General features: G+C 39.1%; 1 protein-coding gene across 1 annotated transcript; it reads right to left on the bottom strand.

Annotated features, from left to right (window-relative positions):
* Window positions 1–1,201: 1,201 nt before the first annotated feature.
* LOC306874933 (CD48 antigen-like) lies at window positions 1,202–14,416 on the bottom strand. The gene is made up of 6 exons (XM_079425269.1): window positions 14,308–14,416; window positions 4,137–4,454; window positions 3,179–3,472; window positions 2,967–3,065; window positions 2,763–2,809; window positions 1,202–2,141 (listed from the first exon to the last, which is right to left on the bottom strand). The coding sequence occupies exons 1-6, from the start codon at window positions 14,354–14,356 to the stop codon at window positions 2,094–2,096; spliced, it is 855 nt and encodes a 284-aa protein (XP_079281395.1). The 5' UTR covers window positions 14,357–14,416; the 3' UTR covers window positions 1,202–2,093.
* Between the last annotated feature and the right edge of the window lie 9,938 nt (window positions 14,417–24,354).

The following is a 24,354-nucleotide window of genomic DNA, read 5'->3' on the forward strand; positions in this document are numbered from 1 at the left end:
CTCCTGACGCAGCTCGAGTTCCTGAAGAGGAATCAGAGGAACAGAGGACTAGAATGGATTCAGAGGAATGGAGAAGCCTTTGGAGCCGGTGGGGCGGCAGGCCCAAGTGCAGCCACAGGCCTGGAAGTCCACCTTGTTGCTGAAGCACATCAAAGTGACACACAATTTTCACATTTTATATTATGTCACTTGACTTTTACAATCACCTGCTGCATAGTGCTGTGCTGTTGCTTTAGCTGCTTTTATTCAAAACCCACCGGATGGAGCCACTAGATACAGTGAATGAAATTAAAGACGGCAGAAAGGTGTACATATGAGTCAAAGATATTAGTCAAATCAATTATCTATCTGTCAATGTACTGTATAATAAAATAATAATAATAATAACCATAATTGTAATTGTATGCATTTATCAATACAGCTTCAGGGGCCTGTTTTATAAAACAAGTTTACCAAATAAGCCAGGTTTATTTCAGTTAGCCTGACTTGATGTCACTTGATTTGGTTCAATATTTATCAGACTATCTGAAATAATTAAGCCTGGTTTATTTGGTAAACTTGTTTTACGAAACAGGCCCCAGGTCTGTTTTAATGGCAGTAATGTTTTGTTGTGCTACTATCACTGCAATAACTATATACATTATGTACAAAACAGCTGATTTCAAGATTTAGTGTGCGAAAAGAATATTTTAAAGGTTTGAATCAGTTGTTTTGCAACACGCTGCTGACCCCTGCTGGACAGAACAGTGTAAATGCAGTTGAAACCAAAACATGCATAAAAACACCTACTGCAAATTATTTCCAAAAGCTGTAGTATATTGAATGCAATTAACAAATCATCCAACACCATTAAATATGACTATCACTTTATTTCGACAGTCCACTTTAGACATTCTACTAACAGTAAGTAACTACATGTCAACTAGCGGTCATTAGAGTATTAGTAGACTGTCTGCTTAATATCTAACACTTTATTTTGATGGGTCCACAACATACTGACTATGAGAAATTTTGCAAGTATGTCAACTTATTCTACTAAACCTAAACCTAGAGTTAGTAGACATGTAGTTGCAAATTAATGAGAATTAGTTGACATGTAGTTACAAAGTTACTTGTAGTTACGTCTAAAGTGGACTATCGCAATAAAGTGTAACCGTTTTATTGAGAGATTTGGTAATTAGACTAATAGGAGACAAAACTACATCTCTTCCTTTTTATTATAAAAACGTGCCAGAGAAATTGTAAACCTGATCTGAGATAGACACTGCTGGCTCATGGGTTTTCCGATAATCATCGCCCCCTAGCGGCGAACCACTGAAATTTACAAACAGTTATGACTTCAGGAAACCTACCCCGGTTTCACAGACAAGGCTTAAGTCTAGTCCTAGACTAAAATATAAGTCTGAGCTGTTCAACTGAAATAAACTTGCACTGACTGATCTTAAAATATATCAGTGCCCTTGTTTTGTCTCAAGATGCACCCCAGTAATGTTTTTTTCTAAGCATGTTTATAAAAATAACTTAAATGTCCTAATTGAACGATGGCCTAATCTTGATTTAGTCTAAGCCCTGTCTGTGATACCAGGCCATAGTTGACCAAAATCACGTGACTTTGGCAGCCTGATTGCTCCGTCTATTTATAGCGCACTGTGTCGAGTAAAAGTGCTATTATTAGAGAGATGTGATCCGTTTTCAACACCAGAGAGGGTTGATGTGATTGTGCTGAATTTGACCAAATATCCAGCAGAGCTTATTGTGTGTGAAAGACTGTATTCAGTCGTTGTTTATTTGTTAATTTCTTTACAGAGAACAGTGAAGTGGTCAGTATATAATAGGCTAAAGTCCATGCTTGTTAAGATAGCAAACAGAACATTTAGTTGAGTTTCTGAGTGCTATGCTATGTGTGGCCCACTAAATTAAACTAATAGGCTACATATAGCAGCAACATTTCAAGACATAACAATGAGAGTGGATGTGCAAAAGAAACAAAGAAGAAGAAACATTTAATAAAATTAAAAATGCAAAAAAAAAAAAAGAAAAAGAGGACCCGCAGAACTGTAAGATTAATTTATTCCAGTAGATTCAGTATTTGATCATCGCTTTGAGATGATATTTCCATACATATGGTCCTCCATTGATTTCTGCAAGGAAAAATATAGGCTACAGTCAATCAAGAGCAACAGTTTAAAATCATTTTTAAAAAATATAATAGAATTTTGCTTGAAATTCATTCAGAGCGAATAGGCAGGCTTTACAAGACCTTATTAAAGCTTCTGTAAAATAATTTAATTGACTGGTCATAGCTTTTAAGATTTGAACGTTTTAATTGATTGTAGCCTATGAATTGTTTAATGATCACTGTCATGAATACTTGATATATCATTTAATCTGGAGGATAGCCTGTATATTTTCTAGTAGGCATTTCTTCCACAGTTAACTTTAATTGTATAGAAAAAAATGCAATGAAAGTAAATGGTGACTGAGGCTGACAGTCTGCTTAAAAGAAACTCATGTGGGTTTGTAACAGTACCTTGCATAAATTTAAACCTTTTTCTTTTCCTTCCTTCCTTTTTTTTTGGATGAACTAATCATTAAATTATAAGCATAATTTGTCAGTAATATCTTGTTGTTATTGAAGGAAAATACAATCCCTTTCTGCATTCTAATACATTTTGATTTGTGCTAATGAATATATAGGTCAAATAAATTCAGTCAGCAAGTTTCAATCAGACTGACTGCAACAACTTCTTGCAACTTCTTACCTTTTTTCGTGATGTTGAATGAGTCTTGTCTTTCCAATGTGTCTGGACTGCATTAACAATGACATATACACATACAACAACATTTTTAATTTGATAAAGAAATCTGTGCCTTATATAAGATGCATATTTCAACACATGCATTAATTGTTTGATCTTGAGCAATTATTATTATATATATATATATATATTTTTTTTTTTTCTTACATTTCCTGCAGATGCAGAAGATCCCGACTGCCGCTACAATCAACAGAAAACCACCACCAGCAACAGCAACAGAGATCAACACTATCAGAGAGACTGAGTCTGGAGGATATGAAGGAGAGTAAAAGAGTCATTAATGTAAGTGATTGAATCAGTCTGATCTACAACACACAGATCAACTCAATGAATAAACTCTAATATCAGCGCTGCTGTACCTGAACATGGTTGACAGAGTTGACTGATGTCCAGATGTTGAGTCTGGGTGCTGATGGGATTGTTGAGCACACAGCTGTAGGTGTTTATATCCTGATATTCCACCTCCAGAGGTAGAGAGAGACTGATGCTGAGATCAGACACACTGATGCTGGACAATAAACTGTTTCCTTTGTACCAGGAGAGAGTCACATGACCCACATTCACCACTGAACACAACAATGAACAATATGATGATGATGATGATGAAGAACTGATTGAACAGTTAATGCTGATGACAGGAACAGGCAGACGAGCTGGAAGACATAGGAGATTAAAGAAAAATATTGATAAATCTAGACAACATTTTTTTTCCAGCTCTTATTTTGTGAGTGTTTCTATCATATCAAACAGCAAAATGACTAAGGGTGAAAGACATTTAGGAATCTGCATGAAAAGAAAATTACAGAGATTGTATATACAGAGAAAGCACATTAAATCCAAGTAAAGTGTCTACGCTATGTTTCAAATAAGTTTTGGGAAAATAAAATTTAAAAATGTGGGTGAAATAATGGTTGGGGTGGTCCCCCTAGGTTGAAATGGTGTTCTGGGGCACCTATGCACAATGACCGTTTTATTCAAATCGAATCTGAAACTATGTTTTGATTCATTGCACTACTGCTGCTATAGTTGTTTTTAAATATGTTGCCATGCATTAAAGACATCAGAGACATTTGATATAATTTGGCAAGTTACAGTCATCTAGTAGGCAGCCATTACTGTTTTTACATTTTTACGAAGATCTCTACGATTCGCTGGATTGGAAGTGGATTGTTGACGTCTTCAAGATCGATCATGATATAAAATCATCAGACTGCCCATCCTTAATCAACATTATGCCACAAATGCTGTTAATGGAGCTCAACTTGTACTGAATATTCCTTTATTAAAACAAGTTATGAGATTGTTTGGACTACTCACCATAGACAGAAACATTGAATGTTTTTGATGATTTATTCGGTCCAATTATCTTTAGTTGATAAATTCCAGCGTGTTCAGTTGTGATGTTTGTGATGGTCAGAGATCCAGTTTGATTGTCCAGCTTCAGTCTGTCTCTGAATCTCCCATCAGTACCGTTAAATGTGGGCAAGATTTGTTTCTTTTTCTTAATTTTAGCTATTTGAGACTTTTCAGCTCCATATTTCCACAGTATATAATCGTCTTCACGTATTTCAGTAACATCAGTGTGTAAAGTAACAGAATCTCCCTCCGTCACTGACACTGACTCACCAAACACACCTGATGAACAAACAGATTTTAAGCTTCTGAAGGTTTACAAAGCCTGAAATCAGCAGTTGTCAGTGAATTGGAAAACACATTGGGAACAGCCACAGAAACACAAATGCAAATGAAAGGTGATATACAAACATGGTATTAGCTTGACCTTCTGAAATATGGGACATTTAGATCAGCAGATGTGTTTGACTTATGAATTTATATTACTTTTGTTGTTGTTCATAGTTACTACCGAAGTATTTTGAAACCAATATTTAGAAAGGTTTCGCATTTGTAAGGTCTTGAAATTAAGATAATTAAATGGCAATGCAACCCCCCCAACCCCCACTATCCACAGGATATATTTTTAAAAATATATAAACAAAATATATTAAAATATAAGGTCCATTTCTTTAGCCTGCCTTGCGGTGTGCACCCTCACAGCTCTCCCTCTCACACTCAGGACTTTTTTATTTATTTAAATTTATTAGTGGATTGCTTCCACTTTACATCTGTAGAAGGCTGGCCCTTCTAACCAGTGTTAATTTTGGCAGGCATTTTTGATTTAGGCTTAGTCTTTATCTTGAGACGAAAATGCTTAATAGCCTTAGTCACATTTTAGTCATTTGAGTCTTTCATAGTTTTAGTCTAGTTTTAGTCGACGAAAAGTCATTGCATTTTTGTCAACTTTTAGTCATTAATTTTAGTCAAACTGCAGTTACCAACATTTATTTTGGAAGCTATTTTATATGTAGTATTCTAACAAAAATAGTCATTAATTCTTCTCTCTTTAGACCAAATCAATTAAGCTTAGTTATGAGAAATTTGAATCAAGGATTGAATTTGGAAAAACTGGAATAAATTTTCATTTTTTGGTAGAGATATAAATTAACCTCTGTAAGAATTACAGAACCTCAGACACTTTGAACTTCTGAGATGGACAACACACACACACACACACACACACACACAGTGCATTAACATACAGACATCTGTCTCCGCACCCCACTGAGAGAAAACGCAGGAAAATGCCTCCCTCGCATATGCATAAACTCCTTTTCATCCCTTCCTTCCCATCACCCATCTTTCCCTTCACTCAGCTCACTCAGAATGGTCAATAGCAGAAATGATATGTTCTGCATTAATGCAAGTGTTATTTACGGTCATGTTTGGTATCATTTGAATTGTCTCAGGGCGACTGGTACAATGGTCTCATTCTTATAAGAAGTAAACTAAAAGGTAATACAGATCCTAAGAGTTCAGAGATATTTTGCATACTGTAGAGGGCGGATCAGCACCTAGTGGTTTTCATGCAAATTACCTTCTGTCCCAAAAGGTGCTAACTCGACTTAATTAAATTGCAAATTGCAATTGTTAGTTCCTGTCTCCAGTTTGGGGGATGTTTATCCTGGTCTGAAGTACTTAAGGAAATGTGGAAAAAGGATCAGGGCGTTTTTCTGTAGCCAGAAGCCCGTAGTGTGGTATGTCTGAATACTCACACTATGTATTTCTATAAAGTCAGGTTTGCATTCTTTACTCATAGAATCTATCTTTGAGAATTCTATGTTTTGTATTGATATGATTTGATCTCTTTGAATTGCTGTGAAATTGAGATAATACATACAGTATTTACCTGACTGAGAATAAATTGTTACATTTGACCTTATTCTGTTTTACTCTGTAATTATTGACTCTAGTAGATTACGTTGCATCCTTGTTAAAGACATGAGCAACCGAATGAACGAGTAAATATAAAGTCAAGAGTTAACTAGAATAATCAAATATCAGAAGAATACAAATTAGAAATAGACAAGCAATCAATTTGTATTTCAAGCTAAATACGAGGTCATGATAAAATGGAGTCAGATTAAATAAGAAAATGGAGTCAGATTAGAGTTGAACTTAAATTGAAGAACTTTGCACACTGGAAAGACCGAACACGCAGGAAACCTTCATCCACCATCGGAAACCTTCTTTGGGCCAGATGGGTGGACCTTACAAAGTGGTGACCCCGACGTGATCTCGCAACAGACGAGCAACGTCTTTCCAGCGCGACATTCAACTTGAACCCTGCCCGGAACATGAGGTTTGATCTCCCTCTCATCTATCTCCAGCTGTTGTGGTAAGTTGATTTTTGCCTTGTAAAAGTGTTGAGGGAAAGACTGTTTACACCTCACATATAGACACATTTATAGTACGGGTCGGTATACCCTCTGTTTAGACCGGAGCCGAAACATCCGGTGGGCAAAAGAATTAGCTGGAAAACATGGCTTTTCAGGGACAGTACAGCAGCAGTGCAGATCAGGAGATCATGGGAATTCACGCTGCGCATATAAAAAATATCCTTCTTCATTTAAACGATAAAGGATTAAACCTTACGTGGAAAAACAATGAAATCATATCCTGGTTTTTGGCAGGAGAAAAATTGACATCTAAATCAAAAGATAAAAAAACAACAGCTGCCATTGTCTACTTACTTCGGAAAAACGACCTAGAAACATTAGCCGAAAATGAGCGCACAATAGCGAGTATCAGAGAAATCGAGAAAGCGCGTTCGGATGAATTGCAAAAGCTAAGAGCACAGGTCGAGGCGTTTACATACGAAAGACAAGGTTGGGCAAGGAAAAGTGAAAACATGGCGAGAAAAATAGATGCGCTTCAGGAGAAACTCCCAACGGGCAGTAATTATATATCTGCTCTTGAAGAATGTTGCGACAATGTCGGATTTCCAGTGGCCGCAGTTAAGCAAGCAGCACTGGATGAGACTTTTGATGCTGATAAAAACAGCGATAATGACGATGATGATGTAGCCACATTAGAGAGTCAAACACGGACAGAAACTCGTAACCGAGCTCTCGTTCAGAGACATGAACAAAGTCAGCGAAGTCCGATTATAACAAGAGCTAACATTAAACCCAGCGAAAAGCCCTCCACGTCAGCTAGAGTTGCTGTACTCAAAACCATGACAAACGCGAATGATGAAATAACCACGATTAGCCGCCCATTAACGTGAAGAGTGTTCAAAACATAAGCAGATCGTGGGAATGATGCCCAAAAGAGGGCCATTTCAACCCTACTGGGAAGCACTGATGTTACAAGCCACAGTGTACAAATTAGAAACGAGGGACGTATGGCAAATCGCACTATTAACCATCCCGGATGAACTCCGATCAAAATTAACCCCTCAAATGAAATCTGGAGACGTAGTCAAGCGAAACAATAATGAATCTGACGAGGCTATATATGAAAGATTAAAACTGGCGTTGCTAGACCTGAGAGGACCAATAAGCTCGGATTGGGGCAGGATACTAGAAATTAAACAGGGCAGCAATGAGCCGTTTGAAACATACGCTGAACGTCTGTGGGTGACATACAAAGAACATTCCGGTCTAGAAAATACAAGCCGTGATCACGAACCGTTATTACAACTTATAAAGAACAATGCTGGCACTCCAGTCCAAAATGCATTGTCAAATGGAGTAGATCCAACTGAAAACACGTTCAGAACGATAGTGTGTTGGGGTTCAAGGATAGAACAGGGATACAACAGATGGAAATCTAGAACTTTTAGTTCAGAGAAAGCATGTGCTACTGCTCAAGATAGCGTGCCAGTTTCAGTCCTTAAGGTGATGCAACACCATAATAGCACAGAGTCATGTACCAGAATGCATGGTGTAAAGGAAGCATTAGGGAGTCATGAAAAACCTCAAACTCCAGGAGAACACAGCAGACAACCGTATGGTGAAGACAGCAGGTTTTGTAGTTCCTGTCTCAAAACAGGCCATACAGAGGAAAAATGTTGGTCACTGGGAAGGAGTAGACCTCCACCTTATTTTCTGAAACATAGGATATCACTTTCTAAAGGCGAAGATCAATTATTTACATGTAACAAGTCATCCTCATGTAAAACTCTTTGTGAGGTAACTGCATTGCTGATGCAAGGCCTCCAGATGTTGACTTCACTTGCTAGTGGGCTAGCAGCTTAATAGTGATGACTTTAATATGTAAACATCCCAGTTTCAATGATCTTGTTTGAATTTTCAAATTTGTAATTATGCTAAACACAATGTGCGTATGTTACACACATTATAGTTGTTTGTGCTACTACATGTGCACATAGGCTAGTTGAGTTTATTCTTTATGAAACACATGACTGATTTATTGTAAGTGTACACTTAGGTTTAAGGTTGTAGATGCTACATACATGCTAGACCGTGTCTCTTGTGTGAAATTAGAATAACTGTAATACTGGAATTGCATAGCAATTTTAAGTTGCATATGTGTGTCTATGTTGAATTTGTTTGTCTCTTGAGTGGCACACTGTGCTATTTACCATATAGCTGCAGTTAAACCAGATACAAGAGCATAGAATTGCCATGTGGCCACAGAGTGATTTCACAATTGTCTTAACAATGAAAATGATCAGCAAGACTAAATGGAATAAATAGTCCTTTGAAACATAAAAACAGTGATTGTGCATTGCATCAGCTCTGAACCTGCCTTTCCATATTTAAATGAATTAACACATGAATTCTATTTGTGACAACTTAGATCTTGTTGCAGATTGATATGCTACCCAGTGCCAAGAGGGAGGAGTTGTGTTTTCATTTTAATAGTGTGGGACAAGCGAATGCAAACCAATTCACTCTTCGCTGGGTAGCACCAACCAAAATTTTAATCTGATCAGAAGGACTGATTAGCATTAATATTCCACAGTTAAATACAGCCACATAACATCACCTGATCTTCTAAATTTGCTAGAAGAATAATGAAAGGGAGGTGAAAAATACTCAAAATTAACTGTGGTTCTCTCAGTATTTGGTTCTGTTTCAGGTTGACCACTGCAATTCCTTGAAAGTGAGATACCAGGAAGGCACCTGATTCCAGCTACATCAAGCCAGGACGGCGGAATTGTTAGAAATAACCTGAAATTGCGGGAGATGGGTGCAAAGACATTTCAAGAGGCCAGTCACACCTCACAATAGTACATTACCACACAAATATCTACATGGCCTTCCGGATTAGCACCGGAACTAAATTTTTGCAACACAGATTGTTATAGATTAGACTCCACCCATCTCCCAGACATGAGCACAGAACACAAACCTCCACCATCGCATCATCACCTCATCTAGACTGTCCAGTCTGAACACTGCACACCACAGAAAACAATGATGGCTTAGATTCCAAATGTGGTACCCCACTAAAGATCTATTGTCCATCTTCACACTGACAGAAACACATAGATTCTCACACATAGGATTTAGTTAATCCCATGATGGCAGTCTCAGAAAGACACACATAATAGTTGTGATTTACAACCATCTGCCAACTCATGGAAAACATAATACATCTGCATGGCTACTGTCACAAATCGATGATGTACAATTCTGAATGCAGAGTCAAATCTGCCATGAAAATTCAAAAGATTTAAACTTTCTGATTGTTATTGGGATGTTTTGGCAAACCAGAGGGCCCGCTGGTTTCCCAACACATCACTAATAACAGAAATATTATCAAAATGATTAAATATGAAGTGTGGGCACTTCTGTTCATCAGCTACAAAATTTACAACTTGACTATGCCATCGAATGTGACGTAGCTTGCATGACACACACATACACATACACACACACACACACACACATATATACACACACACACACACACACACACTATTACAAAGGATCCAGGATCCCCATTCTTGTACCTAAGCACACTTTAGATCACTACCTTGAAATCTTAGGTGACTTGCATTGGAGAATTATATGTATGTCTATACCTTTGTAATTGGGATTGAATATTTATTATTATTGTCATATGTTTTAATGATGCATAGCATCTTTATAAACATGTAAGGTACACTGACTTTTTGCCACTTTTCATATAAGCCACTCAGACCAAGCATTCTGTAATTCCACTACCATTAAAAATCCATCAGAGTGGTAGTGAGGAATTAGCTGTTTTAAGATGGGATCACATTATGATATGAGACCTCAAAAGATACCAGAGACCCAATGTACCATTCGCACTTGTTGACATGATGTTATGTTTTTTTGCTTTGTTATATGTTCTTGTGCCAAATCTCACAGCTTTCTACATCGAGTTCATCATTGTTCAATCGTTGAGCCATTAAGATGCTGTTAAGTGTCTCACACAAAGCAGTATGTAACCAGCGAGAACCCTTCACCTGTTGGAGTCTGCCCAGAAATCTGCACAATTGGAGGTGACGAGATTCAACAAAGAGGCAAGGAAGTCCTAGGGAAGGTGTCACTAGAGACAGAGGTTTCTCCATGATGGAACGACTCAAGTAATGAAAGGACTGGATTGATTCAATGAACTATGCACACGTGTTGTTCTCAACCAGACAGGTGAAACCCTGAACCCGTTCATCTCCCTGCTGAGTTCAAGCTACATGCACCTGCTGAGACTGGTATACACAAAGGCCTTTCTAAAGGCATCCACAGCTGCAAATACTACATCACAAGGACCACAACAAGTGCCTGACAAGTGACCTCTTTGGGAATCATCTGGAATTGACCCACGTGATCAGAGGGAGGAATCTGTAAGGATTACAGAACCTCAGACACTTTGAACTCCTGAGATGGACAACACACACACAGTGCATTAACATACAGACATCTGTCTCCGCACCCCACTGAGAGAAAACGCGGGAAAATGCCTCCCTCGCATATGCATAAACTCCTTTTCATCCCTTCCTTCCCATCACCCATCTTTCCCTTCACTCAGCTCACTCAGAATGGTCAATAGCAGAAATGTAATGTTCTGCATTAATGCAAGTGTTATTTACGGTCATGTTTGGTATCATTTGAATTGTCTCAGGGCGACTGGTACAATGGTCTCATTCTTATAAGAAGTAAACTAAAAGGTAATACAGATCTTAAGAGTTCAGAGATATTTTGCATACTGTAGAGGGCGGATCAGCACCTAGTGGTTTTCATGCAAATTACCTTCTGTCCCAAAAGGTGCTAACTCGACTTAATTAAATTGCAAATTGCAATTGTTAGTTCCTGTCTCCAGTTTGGGGGATGTTTATCCTGGTCTGAAGTACTTAAGGAAATGTGGAAAAAGGATCAGGGCGTTTTTCTGTAGCCAGAAGTCCGTAGTGTGGTATGTCTGAATACTCACACTATGTATTTCTATAAAGTCAGGTTTGCATTCTTTACTCATAGAATCTATCTTTGAGAATTCTATGTTTTGTATTGATATGATTTGATCTCTTTGAATTGCTGTGAAATTGAGATAATACATACAGTATTTACCTGACTGAGAATAAATTGTTACATTTGACATTATTCTGTTTTACTCTGTAATTATTGACTCTAGTAGATTACGTTGCATCCTTGTTAAAGACATGAGCAACCGAATGAACGAGTAAATATAAAGTCAAGAGTTAACTAGAATAATCAAATATCAGAAGAATACAAATTAGAAATAGACAAGCAATCAATTTGTATTTCAAGCTAAATACGAGGTCATGATAAAATGGAGTCAGATTAAATAATAAAATGGAGTCAGATTAGAGTTTAACTTAAATTGAAGAACTTTGCACACTGGAAAGACCGAACACGCAGGAAACCTTCATCCACCATCGGAAACCTTCTTTGGGCCAGATGGGTGGACCTTACACCTCATTTTTCAGATACAGTAGGTTTACTTAAGTATACATTTATTTAACATCTTTTGTTGGTTAACGTTTATGACAGATAATTAGGAATGCTGTCCATTTAAGACGGAAGGTATGCATGCAATAGCCTACTGACATACATTCAGTTTTCACCCACCTGTTTAAGCTCACTTAAACCATAACGGACTGTATTTCCGTGAGATGCTCTACATGAGAGACATGTGGACTGCTGTGTGTGTATTTGAGTACTGAGAACTGATCGCGCGCTGTATGAGAACTGAAGAAGTGGAGCGCGCGCGAGAGAGAGCACTTCTATCAGCGCGTTTCCGCCTATCGCACCTTCACTGACTTTAAGTTAATCGACAATGAATTGTGACTCCCGGGAAAAACAGGACGTCTGGTCACCCACTCCCTAACCCTTCAGGTGCTGAGGCCATTGTTTCAGATCGTCGTCGTCTTTGTCAACGAAATTAACACTGCTTCTAACCCCTGGTTATCTGATGTTCTTTGTGAGAATCGGACCAAACTCAGAGTGGAAGAGAGAAAATGGCGCAAATCAAACGATCCGTCGGACCTGAGTAGGTATCAGTCTCTGCTTTCATCTTTCTCTACTGAAGTCCACACTCACAAATCTTCACATCTCCACAACAAGATCAACAGCGCTCCAGACATGTGTAATCTCTTCAGAACATTTGATTCTCTCCTCTGTCCCCCTCCTCCACCTCCCACCACTTTGATAACCGCTGATGACTTTGCCACTTTTTTCACAGACAAAACTAGAACAATCAGTAACCAGTTCTCAACTCCACAGGACCTCCAATCAACCACATCCACTGCTCTAACTCCCATCTTCTCCTTCTGTCCCCTCACCGAGGCAGAAGTATCCAGACTTCTCCTCTCCAGCCATCCTACAACATGTCCTCTCGACCCAATCCCCTCACACCTTCTCCAAACAATCTCTCCCACACTCTTACCGGCACTCACACACATTATCAACACATCTCTCCTCACAGGCATCTTCCCCACAGCATTCAAGCAGGCACGGGTAAACACTTCTCTTTTAGAAAACTACAGACCTGTCTATCTCCTTCCATTCGTAGCGATAACACTCGAACGAGTTGTCTTCAACGAGCTCTCACGGTTTCTTTCACATTACAACAAACTGGATGCTAAACAGTCAGGTTTCAGGAGTGGCCATTCAACAGAGATTGTGCTACTCTCAGTCACTGAAGCCCTGCAAATTGCAAAGGCCGATTCCAAATCACCAGTCCTCATTCTGCTGGATCTTTCTGCTGCTTTTGACACTTTTCAATCATCAGATCCTCCTGTCTACCCTCTCATCACTGGGCATCACTGGGATTCCACTTCGCTGGTTTGAATCCTATCTCACCGGTAGATCTTTCAAGGTGGCCTGGGGAGGGGAGGTATCCAAACCACATCAACTGGTCACTGGAGTTCTGTTAGAATGTTAGAATCATGCAGAAAAAGAAAACACTGCAACAGCACTTATGAATTGCCTGGAAATATATTTATAGTATCAATTTATGGAATAATATGGCATAATTTATTAAAAAAGTACACATTAAGAACATATTGGATCCTGGAGCTATAATGACCCCGAAGGGTTCTTCATAGTAATGCCACAGTGTCCTCTATCACAAGAATTGTATTTAATATATTAAACAGATAAATGCATTAATTGTATTTAAAAACTCAAAGCAAACAGGTTCCCAAAAATAGATTTTGCAGTCATGCGACTTCCTTGATGAGTTTGAAGTAATAGGGTCAAAGTTAATTTATCTTAAATGTAAAATAACAAATCAAAATGATGGTTTAAATGTACATCTACATATTTCAAAGTTTAAAGTTTGACGCAGCAGATTTATCAGCTAAACCTTGATTTAAGCTTAATACTTATGGTGCAACACATCCTTAATCTTTAATTTCAGAAGAAAATAATGCATAAAGTTACATAATTTATTGCAGATTGATAGTACAAGTTTAAGTGTGCCAGATATTTTCGATACAGACTGTAAATTAATACAACTTATTTTCATGAGATCTTTCTAGATCTGGAAATTTTCATTTAAAATAATAAAGAGGTACTAAAGTTAGTAGATTCCAAAATATTCATGATACTGAGAGCAGTCGATGAAAACAATCTTTGAACAGTAGCAGCAATTTGTATTTCTCTGAAGTGGGGGTAAAAAAATAAGCTAAATAACTTACCAATCTGACAGCACCAGCACAAACAGAACAAAACAAACATGAGAAACATTTTCCTCAGTCGCTCATTATCTGATCTAATAAAACTACCTGCTAAACCACCAGCAGAACTGTAAATGTGTGAATCCTCCCACTGCAGAGTTTGACCCTCGTTCACACGCTGCATTTGCATGGTTCATCTGGCTGTTATTACAACTTTAACTGTTCTTAACAGGCAAATATTCTATATTTGTATCATTTAACTTGCTTTCTGTAAGGTACACTCTAAAGTACAAAAGCTGGCATTGGGGCGGTACACTTTCAGAAAACCCCTTAAGTGTGGATATTAGTATTGTAAATGCACATATAACTGAAAAGGTACCATCCCACTGACAGTTTATGTACCTTTTTGTACCTTTTCTGAGAGTGTAGTTTCCTGACAGTGTTAAATAGATAAAGGTAAAAGAATATTGTGTGAATTGTGGATGAACAACATTTGACGGTCACAATTTTTGTGTGTTGCAGCCGTCAAAATCTAAATTAGTTTATTTTTACAAAATACAGTTTGGTCAATGAAAGCACTGGAAATCTTTTCTTTGTACTTTTGTCAGTTAAATGAAGATGAATAAGAATTATCAAATGATTTTTGCATTTATAAATTCAGTATATTTATTCTAATTTTAGTGAAGGGAAAAAAGCATAGATAAAATCGTCTGCCACCTCACAGTACCAGGTTTTCTAAATTCATCTTCTGAGTCAAACTGAAACCTGCTGTGGTCTGTTTTCTACAGAAATGTGGTTTGATTTGCTGGGTGGACAAACATCTTGTAGATGAGAGTGGGAATTTATTTCATGTGTGTTTAGTTTGTAGGTGAAGAGTTTCTTCTCGTCCTGCTACTATGAGCAGCTTTTTAAGACTCACCAAACTACTGAAAAAAGCCAAGATGAGCAACTGCTTGACACTGAGAAACAATATCAAAATTATATTTAACTTTTCAAAAGTGTTACCAACCCCAGTTAGTCTAGAGGAAATAAGGCGTGCAACATTAAAATATTGAATGCGTACTGGAAAACATCTTACACACAAGCCAACCTAGTGTAAGAAAAGTGATGATTTATTACAATGAGAAACAATATAACCAGGACACCTCAAAATAATTGATTATATAAACAATTTATACAAACCCCACAAAAAGTTCACAAAAAGGAAAAAGAGAAAAGAACTAGACCATGCCAAATCAAAAACAAAATAAAACCAAAACCAATCCTACTAAAAACAAACAATATCTAATCTAACTAAATTAACATTCAACAAAGACAAAAACAAAAGATCTTCAGCGCCAAAGACACCCTAAATAAACTACCCTCACTAACCAAAACGAAAAATACACAAAATGGCACAGGTCACTAAACTAGTGTTCTAGACATAATTGATAACTCAGTGTAGCACATGTATATCACGTGATATCTCAGCTGTTCTTTTCTCTTCCCCGTTTAATAGACAGTTGTGTACTGTTAATCACGGAGTCTTGGCTTCAACCATCTATTTCGGACTCGGCTATTGGGCTAGTAGGCTACACTGTACAGCGTCAGGACAGGACAGCGGACTCTGGTAAGAGCAGAGGAGGGGGGCTCTGTGTGTACATTAATAACAGCTGGTGTACAAACACAGTGACTGTAGACAGATACTGCTCCACGGACTTGGAGTATATTACTGTTAAATGCAGGCCCATCTATCTTCCGAGGGAGTTAACAGCAGTCATAATAACCGCTGTTTATATTCCACCGGACGCTAATGCTTTCTCGGCTGTTGGACTTTTACATGGGAGTATTAGTAGACAGCAGAGCATGCATCCTGACGCTGTGCTTATAGTAGCAGGGGATTTTAATCATGCGGACCTGAAAGCAGCACTCCCTAGATTCCACCAGCATGTTAAATGTGCTACTAGAGGAGTTAACACTCTGGACAAGGTCTACTCTAACATCAAGTTGGGCTATAGGGCGAGACCACTTCCACACCTGGCCCAGTCTGACCATGTGTCCCTGCTTCTGATCCCCGCATATGCCCCCCTCTGTAAAACTGCTTCTATCAGCACAAAAGTCATCAAAACTTGGCCTGATGGTGCCTCTCAGCAGCTGCAGGACTGCTTTGACAGGACCAATTGGGAGGTGTTTGAACATAAGGACCTGGGAGTGTTCACAGACAGTGTGCTGTGCTATATAAAGACCTGTACAGACACTGTCACAGTGGACAAACGCATCCGGGTTTTTTCCAACCAGAAGCCCTGGATGACCCGGGAGGTCAAGCAGCTGCTCAGAGAGAGAAACATCGCTTTCAGGTCTGGAAATCGGGAGAAATACAGTGCTGCCCGAGCAAACCTGAAGAGAGGCATCAGAGAGGCCAAGCTGGATTATAGGAGGAGGATTGAGGACCATTTGGACAGCAACAACAGCAGGCAGGTGTGGCAGGGAGTCCAGCATCTCATTAATTTCAGGACTAATCCTGGAGCTGATGAGGGTGATGCCACACTGGCAGAGGAGCTAAACCTCTTCTTTGCACGCTTTGAGGTGGAGCCGCCAGAGACAGCCACGCCACACCTCAAGGCCTTGAGCAACTTAACTCTCACAGTTAACGAGAGGGAAGTTAGGCATACGCTGAGGTCCGTGAACCCAAGGAAGGCTGCTGGACCAGATGGCGTCCCTGGCCGGGTACTGAAAGACTGTGCGGATCAGCTGGCTGGAATTTTTACTAAGATCTTCAACCAGTCACTGGCCCTGTCCACTGTCCCACCGTGTCTGAAATCCTCCACCATAGTCCCATTACCAAAGAAATCTCACATCTCGAGCCTGAGTGACTACCGGCCAGTTGCACTCACACCAGTGGTAATGAAGTGCTTCGAAAAACTGGTGCGGAGTCACATTACATCATTCCTGCCTGCAAGCTTTGACACTTACCAGTTTGCCTACAGGGGAAACAGATCCACAGAGGACGCCGTGGCCACAGCCCTCCATGCTGCACTTTCCCATATGGAGAAGCAGGGGAGCTACGTCCGAATGCTCTTTGTGGATTATAGCTCGGCGTTTAACACCATTCTTCCCGTCAAACTTGTGGACAAGCTTCAGGACTTAGGGCTTCCACACTCCACTTGCATGTGGATTAATAGCTTTCTGTCTGATCGCAGTCAAAGGGTCAGAGTGGGCCGATACACCTCTACAGCCCTCAGCCTTAGCACCGGCTCTCCACAGGGCTGTGTTCTGAGCCCTCTGCTCTACACTCTTTACACCTATGACTGTACCCCCGCTCACTATAGCAACACCATTGTGAAGTTTGCAGACGACACTACGGTGGTGGGACTCATATCAGGAGGGGATGAGTCAGCTTATAGGGAAGAGGTGGAGCGGCTCTCATGGTGGTGTAAGGAGAATAATCTGCTCCTCAACACCATAAAGACCAAGGAGCTGATCATTGACTACAGGAGGAAGAAAACGGACATTACTCCACTTTTCATCAGTGGGGACTGTGTAGAGAGGGTAGCTGACTTCCGGTTTCTGGGAGTCCAGTTAGAGGAGGGCCTTACTTGGAGCACAAACACCTCTGAGCTGCTGAAAAAGGCCCAGCAGAGACTGTACTTCCTTAGGGTGCTGAGGAAGAACAACATTACTCAGAGACTACTGGTGTCCTTCTATCGGTGCTCTATAGAGAGCATCCTAACCTACTGCATTGGCGTATGGTTCACCAGCTGTACAGTGGCTCAGAGGAAAGCGCTCCAGAGGGTCATAAACATGGCACAGAAGATCGTAGGCTGCCCTCTCCCAACACTGGAAGATCTACACACTTCACACTGTATTAAGAAAGCCCAAAGTATCCTCAAAGACACAACACACCCTGGACATGATCTGTTTGAACTGTTACCATCAGGGAGACGATACAGGACAATTAGAGCCAGGACAAACAGACTAAAAAACAGTTTTTATCCAACAGCTATAACCACTCTCAATAATCAAAAACACTGTTTTCATGAGATGTGAAAAAATAGACAGATGGTGAATGTGACTGTGTACAATTTTCTGTACCTTTTATTTAATTTTTATCTTATGAATGTATGTATGACTACAGTACTCTGACTGGCTGGTACTTTTAAATTTCGTTGTACATGCAAATGGTACAATGACAATAAACTTCTATTCTAATAACAGATCGACCCGCCAGAACAAAATAAACGGCAAACTACTCACAGAGAAAAGTCAGCCCAAATGAGCCTCAATTACCAAGCTCTCAAAGAACACATTTCTCAAAACACTATAACAGTACAGGTCAAGCAAACATGCATCACAAAAGGATAAAGTGCTCTAGCGTGCAAATCATCTCCCGCTTCCCACGCAGGTGCACTCTTTAAAGGCACATGGCACGCCCTCATTGGAGAAGCCGTGTTGTATCGTCACCCGGCATCTTGATGATGGACAGATGGATCAACCAATCAAATAGCCGCTTCATCCTGCTAAAAAATGAAAGTACAGGGAAACAAAAAGAGGGGGTAAAAAATGCCTCCAAACAAATAAGATAGGACGTAACACTCCTCCCCATAAGAATAAACATATCATGTTTATTTCAATCAGATCGATAAAACTACACTCTAGATAAAGCATCAGCCAACACATTCTCTGACCCTTTCTTATGCTTGATTTCAAGGTTGTATCCCTGAACCACCAACGACCACCGCATAAGGCGTTGATTCTTGTTATACATTCTTGCAAGGAACACCAAAGAGTTATGGTCTGTATAAACAACTATAGGGACACTCGAAGAACCCAAGTACACTTCAAAAAATTGTAGGGCCAGCAACAAAGCCAACGTTTCTTTTTCAATGACAGAATAATTGCGATGATATTTGTTAAACATTTTGGAAAAATAACAAACGGGGTGATCTACTCCCACATCATCCTCCTGCAAAAGCACTGCTCCAGCTCCCACAGCACTTGCATCCACTTCCAGTTTAAAAGAACGTTCGAAATCTGGGGCAGCCAAAACAGGAGTATTGTACAACAAAGCTTTCACCGTTTCAAACGCATTTTGACAATCGTCAGACCAGATTAAAGAATTAGCAGGGCTAAGAAAATTTGTTAAGGGATTAACTACCGTGGAAAAGTTCACACAAAAACTACGGTAGTAACCTGCCATACCCAGAAAACGTTGTAATTCTCTCCGTGAGGTAGGCACGGGAAATTCGGTAATGGCAGTAACCTTAGCCTCTACAGGTTTTACCTGTCCTCCCCCCACTTCTTTACCCAGGTAAGTCACACTCGCCTTCCCAAAGACACACTTAGCTAGGTTGAGTGTCAACGTAGCTTTCTCTAAGCGCTCAAACACTGTACGAAGGAGTTTCAGATGTTCTGTCCACTCAGTTGAATATAGTACAAGATCATCCAAATAAGCATTACAATGGGGAACCCCAGCCAATACAGTTTGGATTAATCTTTGAAAGGTGGCAGGTGCATTTCGTAACCCGAATGCCATAACGTGATATTGCATAAAACACTCCGAAGTTACGAAAGCAGAGATATTAGATGCGCGAGGGGTTAACGGAACCTGCCAATACCCCTTTAATAAATCCAACTTGCTGACAAATTTAGCTGACCCCAAATTGTCAATGCAATCTTCCATTCTGGGAAGTGGGTAAAAGTCAGGCACTGTAACTGCATTTACACGACGATAGTCCGTGCAAAAACGGAACGAACCATCGGACTTATGCACTAACAGGCAAGGAGAGCTCCAGGGGCTACTACTATGTTTTGCTAACCCATTCTCCAACAAATAATTAGTTTCTTGTCTCATTATCGTTCTCTTAACAGCGTTCATCCGATATGCATGTTGCTTAATAGGGGATGCGCCATCAACATTAATATCGTGCTGCAACACCGTAGTTTGCGACGGCACATCTCCAAATAAGGATGGAAAATCGGCGACAACACCTACAATGTCCTGTACATGAACATCAGATAAATGAGTAAGATATGTCGACAAATTGTTCAGAATCTCAGAGTTTTCCAACTTAGCACACTGCTGAGAAGTATTTCGCAGAATTATGTCATCATCTGCACTAACCTAATCCTCCAGGTTTAATGGTAGTCCACAAATCAGAGCCACAGAAGATTCCATGGGCCCTATGGTCCCCTCAGTAGTCCGCTCCGTGAATTATCTCTGGTGTGATAAGACTTAAGCATATTAATATGGCAGACGCGCGACTGTCGCTTCCTGTCAGGAGTTCGAATGACATAATCAGTCTCGCTTATTTTCTTTAACACAACATAAGGTCCTGAAAAACGCGCTGATAATGCCGAACCCTGGATAGGTAGCAATACTAATACCTCATCACCAGGTTTAAACGAACGAGAAACAGCTTTCACATCATACCGTTTCTTCATTCCAGACTGAACATTCACCAAAGATTTTTGTGCAAAGCTGCAAACATAATGTAGTCGTTCCCGAAAACGACTAACATAGTCCAAAACATGAACCTCTGACCCAGAACCAGCTTCCAACATTTTCTCTTTGAGAACAGTGGTCCTCTTACAGTGTGTCCGAACACCATTTCAGCCGGACTAAAACCCAGTGACTCCTGCACGGCTTCTCGCACAGCAAATAACACCAGAGGAACACCCTCATCCCAATCATAACGATCCCGGACGAGCCCCCATTGATGTTACCAACCCCAGTTAGTCTAGAGGAAATAAGGCGTGCACCATTAAAATATTGAACGCGTACTGGAAAACATCTCACACACAAGCCAACCTAGTGTAAGAAAAGTGATGATTTATTACAATGAGAAACAATATAACCAGGACACCTCAAAATAATTGATTATATAAACAATATCTCAGCTGTTCTTTTCTCTTCCCCGTTTAATAACAGATCAACCCGCCAGAACAAAATAAACGGTGAACTACTCACAGAGAAAAGTCAGCCCAAATGAGCCTCAATTACCAAGCTCTCAAAGAACACATTTCTCAAAACACTATAACAGTACAGGTCAAGCAAACATGCATCACAAAAGGATCAAGTGCTCTAGCGTGCAAATCACCTCCCGCTTCCCACGCAGGTGCGCTCTTTAAAGGCACATGGCGCGCCCTCATTGGAGAAACCGTGTTGTATCGTCACCCGGCATCTTGATGATGGACAGATGGATCAACCAATCAGATAGCCGCTTCGTCCTGCTAAAAAATGAAGTACAGGGAAACAAAAAGTATACGCCTCCAAACAAATAACATAGGACATAACAAAAAGTTTAGAATGCTTTCTTTATTTCTGGAGGTGGAGTCTAAGGTGGAATCAGAGGAACAGAGGACCAGAATGGATTCAGAGGAATGGAGAAGTCTTTGGAGCCGGTGGGGCGGCAGGCCCAAGTGCAGCCACAGGCCTGGAAGTCCACCTTGTTGCTGAAGCACATCAAAGTGACACACAATTTTCACATTTTATATTATGTCGCATGACTTTTACAATCTCCTGCTGCATAGTGCTGTGCTGTTGCTTTAGCTGCTTTTATTCAAAACCCACCGGATGGCGCCACTAGATACAGTGAATGAAAGTAAAGATGGCAGAAAAGTGTAAATATGAGTCAAAGATATTAGTAAAATCAATTAGCTATCTGTGGATGTACTGTATAATAATAATAATAATAACCGTAATTGTAATTGTATACTAATTATTATTATTTCAGTTATTCTGACTTATTTTGAACCAGATCAAGTGACATCAAGTCAGACTAACTGAAATAATTAAGCCTGGTTTTATTTGGTAAACTTGTTTTATGAAACAGGCCCCAGGTCTGTTTTAATGGCAGTAATGTGTTGTTGTGCTACTATCACTGCAATAACTATATACATTCTGTACAAAACAGCTGATTTCAATATTTAGTGTGCGAACAGAATATTTTAAAGGTTTGAATCAGGTGTTTTGCAACACGCTGCTGACCCCTGCTGGACAGAACAGTGTAAATGCATTGGAAACCAAAACATGCATAAAAACACCTACTGCAAATTATTTCCAAAAGCTGTAGTATATTGAATGCAATTAACAAATCATCTAACACCATTAAATATGACTATCACTTTATTTCGACAGTCCACTTTAGACATTCTACTAACAGTAAATAACTTTGCAACTATATGTCAACTAGCAGTCATTAGAGTATTAGTAGACTGTCTGCTTAATATCTTCTAACACTTTATTTTGATGGGTCCACAACATACTATGAGAAACTTTGCAAGTATATGTCAACTTATTCTACTAACCCTAAACCTACCCTACTGAGAGTTAGTAGACATGTAGTTGCAAATTAATGAGAATTAGTTGACATGTTGTTACAAAGTTACTTGTAGTTAAGTCTAAAGTGGACTATCGAAATAAAGTGTAACTGTTTTATTTGTTTTATTGAGAGATTTGGTAGTTAGACTAATAGGAGACAAAACTACATCTCTTCCTTTTTATTATAAAAATGTGCCAGAGAAATTGTAAACCTGATCTGAGATAGACACTGCTGGCTCATGGGTTTTCCGATAATCATCGCCCCCTAGCGGCGAACCACTGAAATTTACAAACAGTTATGACTTCAGGAAACCTACCCCCGGTTTCACAGACAAGGCTTAAGTCTAGTCCTAGACTAAAATATAAGTCTGAGCTGTTCAACTGAAATAAACTTGCACTGACTGATCTTAAAATATATCAATGCCTTTGTTTTGTCTCAAGATGCACCCCAGTAATGTTTTTTTCTAAGCTTGTTTATAAAAAATAGCTTAAATGTCCTAATTGAACTATGGCCTAATCTTGGTTAGTCTAAGCTCTGTCTGTGATACCAGGCTATAGTTGACCAAAATCACGTGACTTTGGCAGTCTGATTGCTCCGTCTATTTATAGCGCACTGTGTCGAGTAAAAGTGCTATTATTAGAGAGATGTGGTCCGTTTTCAACACCAGAGAGGGTTGATGTGATTGTGCTGAATTTGACCAAATATCCAGCAGAGCTTATTGTGTGTGAAAGACTGTATTCAGTCGTTGTTTATTTGTTAATTTCTTTACAGAGAACAGTGAAGTGGTCAGTATTTAATAGGCTAAAGTCCATGCTTGTTAAGATAGCAAACAGAACATTTAGTTGAGTTTCTGAGTGCTATGCTCTGTGTGGCCCACTAAATTAAACTAATAGGCTACATATAGCAGCAAAAAAAAAAAAGAAGAAGAAACATTTAATAAAATAAAAAAAATAGGGTCAAGAAAAAAAAAAAAAAGTAAAACAGGACCCGCAGAGCTGTAAGATTAATTTATTCCAGTAGATTCGGTACTTGATCATCGCTTTGAGATGATATTTCCATACATATGGTCCTCCATTGATTTCTGCAAGGAAAAATATAGGCCACAGTCAATCAAGAGTAACAGTTTAAAATCATTTTTAAAAAATATTATAGAATTTTGCTTGAAATTCATTCAGAGCGAATAGGCAGGCTTTACAAGACCTTATTAAAGCTTCTGTAAAATAATTTCATTGACTGGTCATAGCTTTTAAGATCTGAACATTTTAATTGATTGTAGCCTATGAATTGTTTAATGATCACTGTCATGAATACTTGATATATCATTTAATCTGGAGGATAGCCTGTATATTTTCTAGTAGGCATTTCTTCCACAGTTAACTTTAATTGTATAGAAAAAAAATAAAAAATGCAATGAAAGTAAAAGGTGACTGAGGCTGACAATCTGCCAAAAAGAAACTCATGTGGGTTTGTAACAGTGCCTTGCATAAATTTAAATCTTTTTCTTTTCCTTTTTTTTTTTGGATGAACCAATCATTAAATTATAAATGACAAATTATAAGCATAATTTGTCAGTAATATCTTGTTGTTATTGAAGGAAAATACAATTCCTTTCTGCATTCTAATACATGTTGATTTGTGCTAATGAATTTATAGGTCAAATAAATTCAGTCAGCAAGTTTCAATCAGACTGACTGCAACAACTTCTTGCAACTTCTTACCTTTTTTCGTGATGTTGAATGAGTCTTGTCTTTCCCATGTGATTGGACTG

The sequence above is a fragment of the Barbus barbus genome (assembly GCF_936440315.1).
Source record: "Barbus barbus genome assembly, chromosome: 9".
Lineage (NCBI taxonomy): Eukaryota > Metazoa > Chordata > Actinopteri > Cypriniformes > Cyprinidae > Barbus > Barbus barbus.

Bases quoted from the DNA above. Each gene is read 5' to 3' on its own strand.
- LOC306874933 (XM_079425269.1), bottom strand. From the start codon at position 14,356: ATGTTTCTCATGTTTGTTTTGTTCTGTTTGTGCTGGTGCTGTCAGATT. The intron at 4,455-14,307 runs GTAAGTTATTTA...TTTGTTCATCAG, and splicing joins GTGCTGGTGCTGTCAGATTG to GTGTGTTTGGTGAGTCAGTG. The intron at 2,142-2,762 runs GTAAGAAGTTGC...TTTTCCTTGCAG, and splicing joins ATTCAACATCACGAAAAAAG to AAATCAATGGAGGACCATAT.